General features: G+C 44.9%; 1 protein-coding gene across 1 annotated transcript in view; it reads left to right on the forward strand.

The window, feature by feature from the left end:
- Positions 1-17,500, forward strand: part of LOC147030806 (fibrillin-2-like) — a 332,975-nt gene that overhangs the window by 295,248 nt on the left and 20,227 nt on the right. The window contains exons 61-62 of the mRNA XM_085875239.1: positions 8,057-8,185; positions 8,408-8,527. Coding sequence (XP_085731365.1) covers positions 8,057-8,185; positions 8,408-8,527 — 249 coding nt within the window. The remainder of the gene's footprint in view (positions 1-8,056; positions 8,186-8,407; positions 8,528-17,500) is intronic.

The following is a 17,500-nucleotide window of genomic DNA, read 5'->3' on the forward strand; positions in this document are numbered from 1 at the left end:
TGATGATCGTGGCGCTTGCTCCTGGGTCCACCACGGCGTCTACCCCTACGCCGGCAATCTTGCACCGAATTGTTAAGCTACCTTTGCCAATTTGGCCACAACTGATGACCTGTCGCAGTTCTGAGGGCTCTTCTCCGTCCGAGTCTGCCGAACACGGCCCTACATGTTCGGCACTTCTTAGTTTCCCGGGGACTGGTGGGGGGGTGATGGTTGGGCCTGGCTATCCCTATTGACCCGGGGCGGAGTTGGTGGTCTAGGGGGCCGTGGCTCTTCTCTTCGCGGGGGCCTTTCCCTGCGCGGGGCGTTGCACCTCCGCTGCAGGTGGTCCCCTGCGCCACAATTATAACACCTCTTCTGGTAAGGTGTTTGCCTCCAGTACGCCGAATTATACCCCCCTCCATTCCGAATTCGGGTACTCCCCGATGGCCCATCTCCCGCCCTTCCCGGGCCCGACCGCCTCTCCACAGGTCTCCCGAACCGGCGGTCGAACATGCCCTGCACCATCCTTTCCATTCGCGCTTGGTCGCCCAGGGTTGCCCCGGCTCCCAGCGCACTGTCGTGCACGGGGTCCACCTGTCGGACTGCCACCGCGTGGCGCCCAGCCCCTCCCAATGGTGTTCTGGCTGCCTCCCAGCAGGCAGCAGTATCAGCCGCCTTCTGGAGGTTGTCCGGGCGCCATACGGTGAGCAATGCTCCGACATCGGTGCCCCCTATTGCTCGAAGGAAATGGTCCAGGGCAATCTCCTCCCGGTACTCCGGTGGCATGTTGGTGTGCGCGATCCCCACCAAGCGGCGAATGTCATGTGCCAATTCTCCCAGCGATTCCTGGGGACGTCGTTTGCGCCCGTTGAGCTGAGCTTTAACAAGCTCGCTCTGCTGGTCCATGCCAAATCGGTTTTTAGGGCCGAATGGAGATCCTCCAGGGTCGCCCCCTCACTGGGTACCGTGGTCAGGACTTCCAAAGCCACGCCACGCAGGGCCGCTGTGAGTTGTGCCACACCCTGCACCTCGTTCCAGCCATTGCCTCTGGCAACACACTGGAACTGGGCCATATACGCCCTCAAGTCCGTCTTGCCATCGTACGGGGGTAGCGGCACCCTCGGTTCTTTCGAGGTCTCCTCCCGTTCCCTAGGGACTCCGGGAGGAGTGTACCTCCCCAGTCCCAATGGTGCCTCACTCCCGCAGGGTCCGAGCCATTTGCCCGGGGGCTCCACCACCCTTGTCTGCGTCTGTCCGTGCCCCGCGTCGTCCCGCTTACTCTCCCAAGCCATTGGACTCACACTCCGCACACCCCCTGGAACAGTCATTCTGGGTACCCCCATTAGGCCAAAAGACCCCGCGGTCTCTACCCTCCCCAAGCTTGGCATGCTCACCCCCGCATCGGGCAAGCCTCCTGCTCCGCCTTGTGACACCGGCCCCACCTGGGCACGATCCGCCTCGAGGGAGTATATCCTCTCCCCCTGTTCCCGAAGGAAGCCACCCTGCTTCTCACACCGGGCCTCCACCCTATCCGCCAGTCTCTTCTCCATTTCCTCCATTTTTCCCTTTATTACCCCATTTATTTCCTCCCCTATCGTTCCTAACGACAGTTCCCCGACTTTTTCTCTTATTTGCTCCACCTCCCCTTGTACCTGTGTCACCATCTTATTTGTCTTGGATATTTCCTCCCTCGTTGTCCTAAACTGCTCTTCTGTCTCGCCCCGGTTTTTTCCTATCTGTTCCCCCAGTTCCTCTGTCTTTTCTCCGGCTTTCCGCTCCATTTCATTAATTACCTCCTCATGTCTCTTTCTACATTCCTCCGTCACCTTTTTTAATCCTTTCTGTGTCTCCGCTTTTACCTCCTTTCGCAGGTTTTCAACTTTGTCTGTCATTTCCCGATGTCTTTTCTCACAGTCCTCCTTCACGGCTCCCAATCCCTCCTTTATTTTCCCTTGTTCTCTTTTTAATTCCTCTATCGCCGTCGTGTTCCTCCCTATTTCCTCCTTTATTTGGTCTTGTCCCTGCTTTACTTCTCCCAATCCTTTTCCTACTTTGTCTATTTTTCCCACCACCGTCTTTATTTCGTTTACCCTCTCTTGTTTACTTTCTTCCATTGCGACTCCCACTCCTTTTACTTTCTCTTTTAACCCGGTCACCTCCGCTCGTATCGTGTCGACTTCCTTTTTCATTTCGTTTTTTAGTTCTTCCAAGCTTCCTTTTAGGCTCATTCCCATGTTCTGCGTCTCACCCCGCAGCTCTTTCATCTCTTCCCTCATTTGCTGTGTATTCGCATCCATCGTCGTTTTCACTTCATTTGTATTTGTATCCATTTTTTCGATCATTGCCGCCAGCATGGCGCATAGCTGGGCCATGTCGAATGCACTCAGCTGAGCCGTTTCGGCAAGGTTTGGGGAAGGGTTTTGGTGGAGAGGAGGGGGGGGAGGTGTCATACACCGCGGCCGCTGCCGCACCCATTTCGGGCTCTGGGTTCAGTTGGGCGAGTCCGTGTTCCTGCACAATCAACATTTCCTGCTCGGGGATTCCATCCTGGACCATGGATTCTACACATTCTACATCCATTTCTAATACCCCCGGCTCCCGCTCGCCTTGAGACGCCATCTTGCTTCTCTTAAAGGGTTAATTTGCTCGCTCGTAATTTGGAGGGAATCGGGGGTCGCTTCTCTCACCCCTGGACCGATTCCTGTGAATTTCGCTGGAGACAGGAGAGCCTGTTGTCCCGCTCTCCAATACCAGTGCCGCGAGGAGGGCGATGAATTTGTATCCCACTCCTGACACCAGTGTTGCGGTATTTCGCGCCCGCCGGCGTGCTGACGGCCACGTAACTCGAATCGCGGCACGTCGCCCACCGGACGGACAATCCAGTCGTGACCCTCTCGGACTAACGCCGGGAACCAGTCACGGGTGGACCTTTCGGTCTCACCGCGATCGAGCCAATCAGCCCCCGCGTGGGATAGGGTTGCTCGCCAAATTCGACCTACCTAAGTACCCACGCGGAGGGTAGACCGGGCGATCGCACCTCGCCGCAGGTCGACTTCGGACACGGGCCACTTAAGCGACCCGTTCCGTACTATCAGAATAACCGAGCGGTGTTATCGTCGACCTCGACGGTTCGATTAATTATCGGGCGTATTCAGCCTACTACCAACCCTTTACGTGAAGCAAGATGGGGATTCAATAGAGGAAAAGACGAAGCGAAGCGGGAAACAGTTCAACACAAAGCACATTTATTCGCGGCACACGGGAGCACACATATACAAATCCACCAAATGCACACAGAAAAGACACAATGTAATTTACACAAAAAGCAAATGTAAAAGCGAAAACACAATGCAGAGCTAATACCGACTACCGAGCACACGGCAACACTTATACAATTCTACTTCACAGACGGCGCCGACAACACATACCCAAAACCAAGGAAAAGAATACCCTCAAGGATGAGGCGGGCCTGAGGCCGAGACCGGGTCGCGCCTACCCGTCTGGTGATGAGACGCGGAGCGGCGATGGTGCCTCAACTCCGCGGGCCTCGCGGACAGTGTCTGGTAGGGGGTGGGAAAGGGGCCCCCTTGGTCGCACTATCTCAGCGCGGGGGGGAAACAGGAGGGGGTTGCTGATGCTCGGGGTATCGAGGATTTTTATTGCCCCGCAACGAGCGTCTCCACCTCGGCCAGGTCGCGCTGTCGGCCTCCCTGGGGTGCAGCTCCCTGCACGACGCGAGCACCCCCTCGTCCGCCCTCGCCGCCTCTCCACAGCTCCGTCCCCTCCGTTCCGACTCCAACGCACACGACGACCAGCTCCTTCCACCGCCCGCGAAGTCTTGACTCTCTGTTTCCGACTCTCCTACTCTCCTACTCTCCGCCTCTGGACTCTCTGGACTGACGAACACGGTCCTTTTTATCAGCCCCGTAGCTTCGCCCTCTCATCTTTGACCCCCTCCCTTCGACCTTTCACCTCGCTCCCCATTGGCCCGAGAAAAAGTGGGCGTGAAGGCTTTTTGATCCATAAATTTGCATATATCGATCACCCTGGGGGCGGGGCCAATTCGCCCCTCGCTCACCGATTGGACGGCAAAAAGTGGGCGTGTCGTTTTTGATCCGTTTTTGAAGCACAAAATCCGTGATTTTGTACACGCTGTTCGGCGCGCGCCCTGCACGAGTCCAACACCGGTACCCACAGCGGGGCAAGAACGGTGGCGATGCGACGGTTGCGAGGTGTGACGGGAAGGTCGTGGCGGTTGTGGTGAAGCGGCGTTGTGGTTGGTGGTTGATGTTGTGGTTGGTGGTTGATGTTGTGGTTGTGGTGGTAATCATGGCGGTTGGTCCAAAATAAAGATAGCAAAAGAAAAACGGCTATCCTGAAGAGTCGCAGCACGCATAAATGACATGTATTCCCACTAGACAACGGGTTTGGGCCTAACTACACATGTACTTACCGAGATATCTCACCTAAGGGACCTGAATGGTGGTTTGCGAATTTGGTAACCACAACAATATATATATATATATATATATTTATATTTTTATATATATATATTTATATATATATGTATATATATATATGTATATATATATATATGTATGTATATATATGTATATGTTTGTATATATATGTATATATATGTATATATATTTGTATATATATGTATATATATATATATATATATATATGTATGTATATATATGTATATATATGTATATATATTTATGTATATATATGTATATATATTTATATATATTTATATATATATATATATATATATATATATATATATATATATATATATATGTATATATATATATATAGTCAGTTATGTCCCAAAAGTCAGTTATGTCATTAAGTATGTGTGTAGTCAGAACCCCTTCCTTTTGTCTAGTGGGAGAATCAAAGGTGTGCGTTGCGATTTGTTTTAGTTGGGTTGTTGCATCTAACAAGCCGTCTAACTACCATCCCATCTGCATGACCCCTTGGCCCATCATGATCCACCAACCAGCTGCCTTCTCGCATCCTGATGTGCCAAGGCAAGATCTCGCGGTTCCGGTTTCTCGGCTCCCACAAACATTGTAACTCTTTCACGACAACCTTTGCAACATTGATACTGTTGCTCGACAAGTACGAACCCACGTGGAAGAGTGGGTGGGGTTTCCCGGCAGGAGCCGAAATCCCGCCCAGGAAGGGCGAGTCCATGGGAGCCTGCCCAATCAGGGCGGGGAGTGACATCTGTTCGAGCGAGCCCCACCCCGTTGAGGAAGGTCCATAAATTCCCGAGCACTCTCTGAGTCAGAGGTGTTTTTTTGGGGGTTGTTACGAAGGGGTTGTTATGAAGGTTGTTCGGAGGTTTTCGACAGGGTTGTTGTTGTTGTTGAGGAGCGTGCAGTTCTTTTGAAGCGAAGGGTTGAGCAGAAGGTCGTGAAGGTGGCAAACGTGTCTCTGCTGGCCCTCTACAAGGAAAGGAAAGAGCGACCCTGACCGCCCTCCATGGACCCTGCTATTCACCACCTAAGCTCCGCCACGAACCACGAGTCCCACACGTGCGACTGGGGACCAAACCAACGACCTTTGCCAGGTGCCGCATCACGGAGCACCCCCTTCCTCCGACGGTCAGGTACCCAGCCGGACTCTGACCCCCAGCTCGTCTCTCTCCTCATCTGCGAGGGTCCAATAAAGAACTCTGGGTTTATTTTCATTTGTGTGTGTGTCTGTGTGTAGCCCCATCTTGTAAGTAGAACTGAACAAGTGTTTTTGGATCATTGTAAATATTCCTTGCTTGCATATTTGCGTTGTCTTGCTTTGTGTCTTCATTTACTGTAAATAAATCATCACAGAAATGTTCCCAGTCCGTTTCCGTCCCTTCTTGCATTGGTCCAGCATGGTTCGGATCTGAGTTTAGGCGGGTTTTATACACGATAATCCGTTCATTCCAGCAAACATAGCTTTGGCAGTTTCCGCTCGGTTGCACCCGAACCGGAGTTGGTAGTCGGTAGTTGGAACTCTACCGCAGTCGGTAGAGTGACCCGGTTGGAGCAAGACGTGCCGAGGGCGTGGTTTCCCTGGTAGTCGAAATCGCGTAGTTAATTAGGTAATTTGGTTAGAGACAAATAGACCCTACGTGACGCGGTTGAAATATTGGCCACCACGGTTGGTTCAGCGACCCGCCGTTATCCGGAGCGACGGCCTACAATTCCGGGGAGTCTGGTGGAGACGACGTAGCTTTCCCCACCTAGTGATCGTTCTCGCCACCGACCCCCGGCCCGCAACAATATATACACATATATATATATATATATAAATATATATATATATATATATATATATGTATATGTATATATATATATATATATATGTATATGTATATATATATGTATATGTATATATATATATATATATATATATATATATATATATATATATATATGTAGATAGATAGATATGTAGATAGATAGATATGTAGATAGATAGATATGTAGATAGATAGATATGTAGATAGATAGATATGTAGATATATATATATATATATATATATATATATATATATATATATATATATATATAGATATATTTCTAATTATGAATGAACTGGCAAACAAAAATCATATGGATATGTGACCCCGGTCCTCTGCTGACCTGTACCAATGCTACTTAGGTGCCTGCAACTTAAGAATAGGCCTCTTAAGGAAAACTCTTATTGTGGAAAGTCTTTGAAGCTGTGTGGCAATGTCACTTCTGCATTGCTTTGGGATAATTTTACCATGATATCACAATTAAAACAAGAAAAAGAGCAGTGAGAGATTGCAGACCCTCGTCAGGACTGCTTTAGTGTATTTTGTGTGGCGTTTGTGTACCAGTGTGTTATGTAATTAATAAGAGACATAATTAGAACTGCCACTTTGTAACTGCTGGCAGTGATGACTGGGTACCAAGACATCCCGCCTTGATCGGACATCTGACCCTGACCCATGACGTTTTTTCAAATTATTATTCATTATTCCAATGAATTTGGAATTGGATTAAAATATATTCAAATCAAATCAGTACCAGTCATGCATTGGAGTAATCAGAAGGAACCGAAACAAGCAAAAAGCAAAGATGAAGTCATCAGGAAGAACTTGGATAGGATTCACATTTCAGCTACTACTCCTCTACCCTCAAACCCATCCAGGTACAGCCAAGTGTGCTTTATTAAAAAGAAAAAAGAAAAATAAATGAAAAACCACATCAAAAAACTAAATAATTTTGGCTGCCAGATCATGCATCCGATTCAGTTGAAATTTAAAACATGTATTCCCCATCACGACTCGATCATAAATGTGAAGTTTCATGTTGATTGATTAAGCAATGTTGATTGGTTCCAGAGAATACATTCTTTAATATTTTTCTTCAATCCAATATGGCTGCAAAACCATGTGACCTCACAATTGTTCCTTAAACTTGTACACCCATGGCTTGGGGAATATTTGTGTGAAGTTTCCCCTTAATTTGTCCAGCCATTCTTGAGAAGAAGATTTGAATAGGTTTTCGGGTAAATCCAATATGGCTGCCAAACCATGTAACCTATGACGTCATATTTGTGAAACTTTTGTTCCTCATGGATCGGCGGTCATACCTGTAAAGTTTCGCCTCAATCTGTTCAGCCACTTCAGAGAAGGTTTTTGAAGGTTTTTTTTTTTTTCTTCTGTCAACCATTTTATCCCGAGATGACCCTCAATTTTCATACTGATGAGATGTAGTGTGATGCATATGCAATTATGACGTCATAACGAAGGCACCTATGACATCATAAAAAGTCACACTTATTCCCCATGAGGAGGTCTTGCCATGTGCCAAGTTTCAATTTTTCCCTTGGTGTGGTTTCAGAGATACAGAGGTCCAAAGTTTTTCCGTTTTACCAACATGGTTGCCACACCACATGACCTATGATGTCATAATTACCATTAAAACATTCTCATGAGTGGTTGCAACTATGGTGAAAATTTTGTCGCAATCCGATGAGCAGTTGTTGCCAACTGTAGCCAATTTATCTGCCAATTTTATTTAACCATTTTTACTCTTGTCTGTGCAGATAATAACGAGTGTGTAAGCCAGCCATCTCTTTGCGGGACACGAGGTGTCTGCCAGAATTCCCCAGGAAGCTTCTCCTGTGATTGTCAACGGGGTTTCTCCCTCGATGGTACCGGGGTGGACTGCCAAGGTACGATACCAAATGAAGAGGAACTGCGAGGTGTTAGCATTTGGACTTGTGAGAATGCTCATTCGTCTGACGTAATTTCGTGGTTGCTCCTGTGGGCCAGTCATTGTAGCATCGAGAAATTTGTCACAAATTCCCCAATGGATGAGTCATCAACCTGTTTATTTTTTAACTAAAGTGATGCAACTTGTAAACCCACCAATTCTAGCTCATCCTTGTGTGTAGATGTGAATGAATGTGATGGGAACCACCAGTGCCAACACGGCTGCCAAAACATGATGGGAGGTTTTCGCTGTTCCTGCCCGCATGGCTACCTGCAACATTACCAATGGAATCAGTGCATCGGTGAGTTCCCCATCATGAAGGGCTGCCTGATTATTGCTCTCGGCTCACACAATTTCTCTCTTCACTGCACTCAGGCAAACCTTGTTAATTTTCCCATGCCAGCCCTCCATATGTAGTTCTACCATACTCCATGATAGCTGTGTGCACTGTTGGAATTTGCCCTGTCTTGTTATCTGATCACTCCTCAGAGGAGAGTTTCCCAGCAGGTTCATCTCCATATTGTTAAATTTCCTCATTTATTGTGCACTGTGGCCCAAAAGTCACGTTATCACTCCCCAGTAAAGCATTCGTTCTGAAATTCTTTTAATATGCAGGTTTTATTGATTATTTCATTCTGGAGAAACAACAGACATTTTTTGAGCAAGCAGAAACAAATAGTGGCTTAAGACTCCTGCGAGGGAGAGCAGGCTGACCAAGGATAAGCCTGTTTTTGTTTTTTCATGATGAGATGAGTTAATTATCTTCAAAAGGGGTGTTTAACTTTAACGAAATATCCAGTTTTCATTCATGCACTCCCTTGGAGTTCCCTTAGTATGCATGCAAAGATCCAAGCCGTTAGGTTTCATGGTTTTGGAGTTATGGAGGAGACACACTGACTGACTGACACACACTGACATTTATTATACACAGTACTGGGAAATACAACCCATCAGTTCGCTGGCGAGGTTATTAAGGGTTGGGGGAGGGAGGGGAGAGAGAGAGAGAGAGAGAGAGAGAGAGAGAGGAGAGAGAGAATGCAGAAGGGAGGGGAAGCTAGGAAGGGGGGTAGAGTGAGGCAGTGGGGGTGGGGGGAGGAGGTGGGGAGAGCTATGCCTCACCAAACGTTATAATACACTGCAGGAGGGAGGTGTGTGTGTGTGTGTGTGTGTGTGTGTGTGTGTGTGTGTGTGTGTGTGTGTGTGTGTGTGTGTGTGTGTGTGTGTGTGTGTGTGTGTGTGTGTGTGTGTGTGTGTGTGAGAGAGAGAGAGAGAGAGAGAGAGAGAGAGAGAGAGAGAGAGAGAGAGAGAGAGAGAGAGAGAGAGAGAGAGAGAGAGAGAGAGAGAGAGAGAGAGAGAGAGAGAGAGAGAGAGAGAGAGAGAGAGAGAGAGAGAGAGAGAGAGAGAGAGAGAGAGAGAGAGAGAGAGAGAGAGAGAGAGAGAGAGAGAGAGAGAGAGAGAGATAGACAGAGATAGAGAGATAGAGATAGAGATAGAGATAGAGATAGAGATATATAGAGATAGAGATAGAGATAGAGATATATAGAGATATAGATATAGATATAGATATAGATATAGAGATAGAGATATATATAGAGATATATATAGAGATATATATAGAGATATATATAGAGATATATATAGAGATATATATAGAGATATATATAGAGATATATATAGAGATATATATAGAGATATATATAGAGATATATATAGAGATATATATAGAGATATATATAGAGATATAGAGTGGAGGTGGGGTTAGTAAAGAGAATGATATGTTGTGCTTCATGACCAAACACACACACAAAAAACTCATATCAGAACAGCTTTACACACAACGATACAACAGAGTTTATGTAATCCACTGGCACATCTGCAAAAACTTTGATGTCCCAGTTCCAGAAAATTTGTGGGAACATAAACCAAAAGCAATCACTGAAAACATGGAAGTACCGACCACTCACGTATGAACTAATGATCCCATCGAGTGTGAACATCGAAAACAAAGTGTTGCGACCAGATATCATATTTAAGTACAAACAAAAGAGAAGGCATTGCTGATTGAAGTGCTAATAACAGTGATTTTGGACGAAGCGATGCAGAAATCAAGAAAATGACCGAACACCAAGACCTCAAGAATGAAGCGAGAAGATCCTGGAAGCTGAAGAATACCAAAGTTGTACCAGTGATAGCTGGACCTACAGGAATGATGACAAAGAACCTTACAGAGATATACCTGGGGCAATAAACATAGGGGTAAGATATGATATTAATAAACATATGGTTAAGAAACAGAGATATTCAACATCGGGGTAAGATAAACCCCTGGGCACTCACCTGGTAGTGGCTGGATAAGATAACCAGGCAACCACTGGTAGGCATGGATGACCCACAAAATACATAACAGAGAAGAAAGTAAATACCGATGGAAGCTTTTTTTATGCCATGAACAAACCATGGTACATCATGTGTGATAAAGGCCCTGTCACACCTTGACGTTTTAGCCAGCAATGGCAACGTATCAAAATGTATATAAAACGCTGGCTTACGTTGAACTTTTGATGTTTTTTTTAAAGATTCGGACGTATTCATAATGAGGTGGTCGTATGCATAACATATCAGTAACGGACACAGAACGTTTCATTGTCTTATAGATAACTGATACCAACGAATGCTTAGCCTGTTGTTGGCGTTCACAACGTATGCCCAATGATAGTCTAACTTATGCATAGCGTGCTGCACGTATCGCCGACGATCACGTGGCGTAGCCTATTAAAAGGCTACCGCACAACGATTCAAATCATAACCGCCGGAGAAATGGAAGTGTCAACATCGCAGTCACACCTTGGCGATCTTGCCAGCGTATGCCGACCTCTGAAAAATGCGTCTAAAACGCTGGCGCACGTCGAATACGGTATGGGTAAGTTTGGTATACGTGAATAGAATGCTAAAGTACGGTATCATACGTCGTAGTAAGTGGAGTACGTCTTGTACTTTTAAACGTGTTAAACATTTTACGACGTACTTGCCATATGCCTCACACGTTCCGCATGCGATGGGCATAAGTTGTACGCACGTTACGCGATCGTTGACACACGTCGACACACGTTGCTTGTAAGTTACTCACAAGTCGAAACACGTCGAGCTATAATGTCTAGTGTACCCGAAAGTTATTTCTTACTTATGAGTAATGTGGTTTGAACCAATTCCTTACGTATTTCCAACGCACATTGACGTGTATCGACGTATTTGATTGACGTCTTCCGGACGACCAAAGAACTAAATGAACGTGTTTCTAACTTACAACTACCATATAATGGCGTATTGGCAGTGTTTAGGGGAATTGGTATATAAAAATGGGGTTCACACAGGAGGAACCCGTTGGTGTTCCAGACTCCATGTTTTTTTTTTTTTTTGTTACTTAGGAAATCTAAAGATTTCGTAAGTATATTGATGACTTCCGTTTCTCTTTGTTACTTACGAAATCAAAAGAATTCTTAAGTATATTGATGACTTCTGTTTCTGTTTGTTTGTTTGTTTGTTTGTTTGTTTGTAGGCACGATAACTCAAGAACGGAAGAAGCGACTGATGTCAAATTACACCACGTGATTCAAGAGGGTGATGGCTCGTGCTGATTAGATTTTGGTCAAAATCGGTCAAAGGTCACAGTGAGGTCAAATATTCGATTTTTGATGGTTTGGTACAGATAACTCGAGAACAGAAGAAGCTACCAATGTCAAATTACAGCACGTGATTCAGGAGGGTAATGGCTCGTGTTGATTAGATTTTGGTCAAAATCGGTCAAAGGTCAAGGTCACAGTGAGGTCAAACATCCAAAAAATGATAACTCGAGAACGGAAGAAGCTACCAATGTCACATTACACCACGTGATTCGGGAGGGTGATGGCAAGCGCTGATTATATTTTGGTCAAAATCTGTCAAACGTCAAGGTCACAGTGAGGTCAAACATCCAAAACATTCGATTTTTTGATGGTTTGGTACAGAATCATTGGAGAAACTTAGGGTTTGCGTCGCTACCTTCTCTGGAGACAGCTTTTATTAGACAAGGTCAGAGGTCAAGTTGACGATTTCGTAAGTACCAGTCTATGACTGCTTGTTTTTTTTTTTTCGGTATGACGGTGATGTTGACACTTCGATTTCTAGTGCGGTTATGATTTAAATTGTTGAGCGGCAGCCTATTAATTATATTATATTTTTACCGCACTAGAAATCGAAGTGTCAACATCACCGTCATGCCGAAGAAAAAAAAAACAAAAAAAAACATGGAGTCTGGAACACTGACGCTAAACATTACCTCGACGTGTTTCGACTTATGAGTAACTTACAAGTAACGTGTGTCGGCGTGTGTCAACGATCGCGTAACGTGCCTACAACACGTTACTCATAGGTTAGAAATAAGTTTCGGGTACGCTAAACATTACCTCGACGTGTTTCGACTTATGAGTAACTTACAAGTAATGTGTGTCGACGTGTGTCAACGATCGCGTAACGTGCCTACAACACGTTACTCGTAGGTTAGAAATAAGTTTTGGGTACGCTAAACATTACCTCAACGTGTTTCGACTTGTGAGTAACTTACAAGTAACGTGTATCGACGTGTGTCAACGATCGCATAACGTACCTAAAACTTATGGCCAGCGTAGCGGAACTTCTGAGTCATACGCTGGCATAAGTCGTAAAATTTCAAGCATGCTAAAATTTGAGGACAACCGCAAAGTACAACGATGAAAGCCAGCGTACTACGACGTATGGCAGTGTTTTTCAGCGTGCTCTCAATGTTTCCAAAACTTACCCATAACATATTGGACGTGCGCCAGCGTTTTTGACAAATTTTTCAAAAATCGGTATAAGCATGGCTAAAACGTCAAGGTGTGACTGGGCCTTAAAGGTTGTGGTCAAGTTTAATCAAAATTGTGTGTGTGGTTTCAGAAAAGAAATAAAATACATATTTTGGGGAGCAACCCCCCTGTAGAACCCTTACAGTTCCACTCGGAAATCAAGAAACGACTCGGAAATCAGGTGTTATCAAATATATTTTGCTTTCAAACTTCCAAAGAGAAATAATATAATCTTTCTAAAGCACACCCAATTCATATAAAATAGCCAATTGCTTTAGAAACATCCGCAAGGACAAAGGAGGACGCTGCTCAAGATAAAATTTGAAACCTCCTCCATGGCGCCATGCACCACACACCTCACACCATGGGCCTGGGTGTGAGTTTGGTCCACGCTCTTGTGAATCCCACTAATCTCTCGCATCACACACATGTAACCAAGCATGCGAGCACACACACACACCCACAATGAGTCCCTTTACAAATCCAAAGCTACCGAATTATACAATATGCACGTGTGCTGTCAATGTACCTTTTCGTGTTAGGAGCAAACTACCCTCCGGATCAGCACACGAACTATGTGCGTAATACGGCTATCTACTGTTTGGTGCTTGCCAAGTGGCTTAAGCACTCAGCCAGGTACTCCAACGAAACAGTTGATGAGGAACGGCCGGCTTGGCAAATGATAGCTAGCGATTGCTAATGGGGATGTCCCCGCAAAAACCAAATGAACATCGCTTTTTCTTAACATTTTCAGATTTCACTCCAGATTTTGAGTTATTTTTTTCCATGTGATCCGATCCTCAAAACAGCAATTATATTTTGATTATATACATTCATTAGTCTGTGAGAGCAGATTGTGGAAAATCGCATCATACATTTATAATTGCATTAAATCGCTTCAAGCTCCTAATTTGAAAACTATATCACTTAAAAAAAAAGCGATGTATGCAGTGATTCATAGGTATGAAGATCAGACATTCGGTGATATGAGTGAGGACAGTGAAAAAAACATTTTAGCACTTGATTGTTAAGAAACCGTTGCGGCCTGAGCCTTGATAAAGGATAATTAAATAAAGCCGTTAATTATCTTCAAAATGGGTGGTTTAAATTAACCCAAACACCCAGTTTACACTCATGCACTCCCTTGGAGTTCCTTCGTATGCATGCAAAGTGTTAGGCTGCTGGGTTTCATGGTTTTAGAGCGATGGAGGAGACACACTGACTGACACACACTGACATTTAGTCGTTTTTCGATCGACAGATACATAGAAAGACAAGCCGGTAGGCGACGAGGGATTCGCGAGGATCGAAGCACTGGATACGATGCTTTTCATTCTGACCGATCCACCGACGAAGATTCATTGCCAAGACATATTGGTTCACATACAATTGTTCCTCTGCCTGGCAAGATTTTTCCTATTGCGTATTTTGCCAACTGGCACTCCTCATAAAAAATGACAGTAAATAGACACACTATTTTTGAAGGACTACCATTTGAAAAATAATCGGTTTGCTGGTTTGTGCTGTGGAGCCTCGCGTTGCAGACACACACACACACACACACACACACACACACACACACACACACACACACACACACACACACACACACACACACACACACACACACACACACACACACACACACGGAAAACCCGACAATAAGGGATATCGAGCATATATAGCGAATCCAATAGTTATATATCCCCATGTTTTGTTAAATTTTAAAAACGTTGGCATGCCTTGGATTATTGCGAGGATTTCAACTACAATGGGATCTATGCTGATCATTTTGCCTTAACACAATTTATGCTTTGTTTTTGGCCAGTGCTGTCCATTGAACAACTGTCAATTCAGCCACTCGTGATGTTGGGTGGCTTGATAAGCTTGTGATTTCAGGCTTTGTAGACTTGCTGAGCCTGACACTGTAAGAAACCTCACCCTTGAGGGTGTTACAGAATAGGGATGCTTGAACTTCACAGCATTTCTTCAGTGTAGATCAGGACAGGGTATCGATGTCTATTGTGAGGTGGGCGGGGGGTGGGGGGAGGAGGCAGTGGCAGGACAGCTTAGAGTTGTGCGCACTCTTCCTTTGACCGGTCTTGCTCTTTGGTTTGAATCTCAGCCCACGGATAAACTATCACCCTGGTGTTTTACAGCCAGAGTGGGGCTCCAGTGTGTGTGTGACATCTATCAGAATGATGTTAAACCCATGTTAAAGACCCATGTTAAAGGTGGATGTTAAAGATCCCATGGTGTCTTTTGACAAGAGTAGGCGAGTTGTCACCAGCACTCTGAAACAATTCTAAATTCCTGCCCTGACTGACTGCTGGGAAGGCAACGACAAACCATCCAGCAGAACCCATGCCATAAATGTGCTTCAGCAGCACCGACAGACGCTCTGTCCCTTGGAATTATCATAGCAACTGACGATGACATTACTGCTCTTGTATGCTTGCAGAAGCTTTTGCATTGAAATGCAATTGTTAACCAATCCTGTTGATACGAGAAATGATATTTTGTACAGAGGTCAATGTTCGACTCGGCAGTGTGAACGGGGAGGTGATTAAAACATACGTTACCTTCAATGTTGCATGGTTTACCCTCACAAAACCTGTTATAATTGCATCGCAAAGTCCGTCCATCTCATCATTACGTGACTTGCTCTTTTGAAAACATGCTGTGAGATCTTTAACATCCACGAGCATGTGCGAGCAGACAGAATAGGCCACTTCACCTAGCCTCCGAAGGAAAGTGGACACAATGATGAAATGCATCACCTGTGAAGAACCAGGAAGCTAGTTTAGATTCGAGTTCCAAATCCACAAGGAATTGAACCCAGATTATTTAGGAAAATAACAAGACCACATGCAACAAAACTTTATCGTTTTTGAGTTCAAGTAGAAAGAGTGGAGACTATTGGTGCCTTGTATTCAAATTTTGATGTCGTTGAGCTGAGAAGATACCTCGGAGGTAATGTACTCATCTTCAAGCTGTCTTATCTGGGTTTGATTCCAGGCACGGCTATAAACAGTCTTCCTGGTGCTTTGCAGGCATGATGTTGCAACAATGAGCTGTTCATTGGAAGGGATGTCGGGATGGGTGGCCCGTCTGCAAGCATTCAGTCCTTTTTGAATGGCCATCGTGTCTGCCAAGCAATGGTATCCCACATCAACTCTGACAAAGGATTAGCCACTGAGCATTATCTTCTTCTTCATCTTCTGTAACAGCCCCAATTATTCCCACCTTGTGTGCTCTACCGTGGAATATTTTGGTCCAAGTTTTTACGAAGCTTATAGCCAGGGCTGACGTTCTATTTTAACTTGGCAGGAATTTGTAATTTATTCAGTGCCGGCGATAGCTCATCTACCCTTCCAAAAAGACACCATGGGATCTTTAACGTCCAACAACTGCTGATAGCAGATGGGACACCCAGCTTAGAATCCATCTGATTTTAAGCTGGGTGTCCCAGAAGCATAATCTGCTGTGTCTTGCGAAGCAATGCCCTTGCTGTGAAGCATCAATTTCTCAGTTAATAGTCAATCAAACCATCATTAAGGTCAAAGGTAAGTATGCTACCTATGCACCATCCTCACAGACACTAATGTAATGGAGGTAATAATCAAAAAACAGCTACTCTGTTAAAGTTAGCCTGACACTTTAATTATTTAGAACAGAATCCTGCAATTGTAGAAAGATTGAAGAGAAGTGTAATATTGAGAACAGGTTTTTAATGCAACTAAAAAAGATGCTTTGCAAACAAGGCAGTCCCACCCACAAAGGCCTCTTTATAAAATGTATAGGGGAAAAAAAATTGAAAACTATGGATGCAGAGTAGTGGTGTTGTGTGCAGGCTGGATCAGATCCAGTTGAGTGAAAGGTAATGGAGTCATGCCAAACTGAGACAGTGCATTCAGTCTTTCTTTTGATTGTAGCCTCACAAACATTGCAGTTGCTGAAAAAAAAATGTTAAAGTGCTTTTTGCTATTAGTTTGCTGGCCTTCGTAGATCCGCAATTGGATTCCTACCCTGGTTGAGTCATACCAAGGACTTTTTTTTTAAAAAATGGTACGTGCTCGTTCCTTGCTTGATGTTTGGTATTTTGAGGATAGAACATGGACAAACCTAGTAGGTTAGCATCCCATTTGTGCAAAGGAGAGAGTTAGGGTGGGAGATCCCCCCTCGAACCTCCTTTCCCCAATTTCTCCCAACTACAGAGAGAAAAGAAAAGTCACAATATAGCATTGCCAGCACCAGAAAGTTACGTCACTTCTTCCAAAGGTCACCAGGTGTATTTGTCTGGTGAAGTCCAATGTTGTTTTATGTGTCTGTCTCTGTATATGTATGTGTGTGTGTATATATATATATGTGTGTGTGTGTGTGTGTGTATATATATATATATATATATATATATA

This window comes from Eptatretus burgeri, chromosome 3, assembly GCF_056783735.1.
Source record: "Eptatretus burgeri isolate ZD-2024b chromosome 3, Ebu_testis_v1, whole genome shotgun sequence".
In the NCBI taxonomy this organism is placed as follows: domain Eukaryota; kingdom Metazoa; phylum Chordata; class Myxini; order Myxiniformes; family Myxinidae; genus Eptatretus; species Eptatretus burgeri.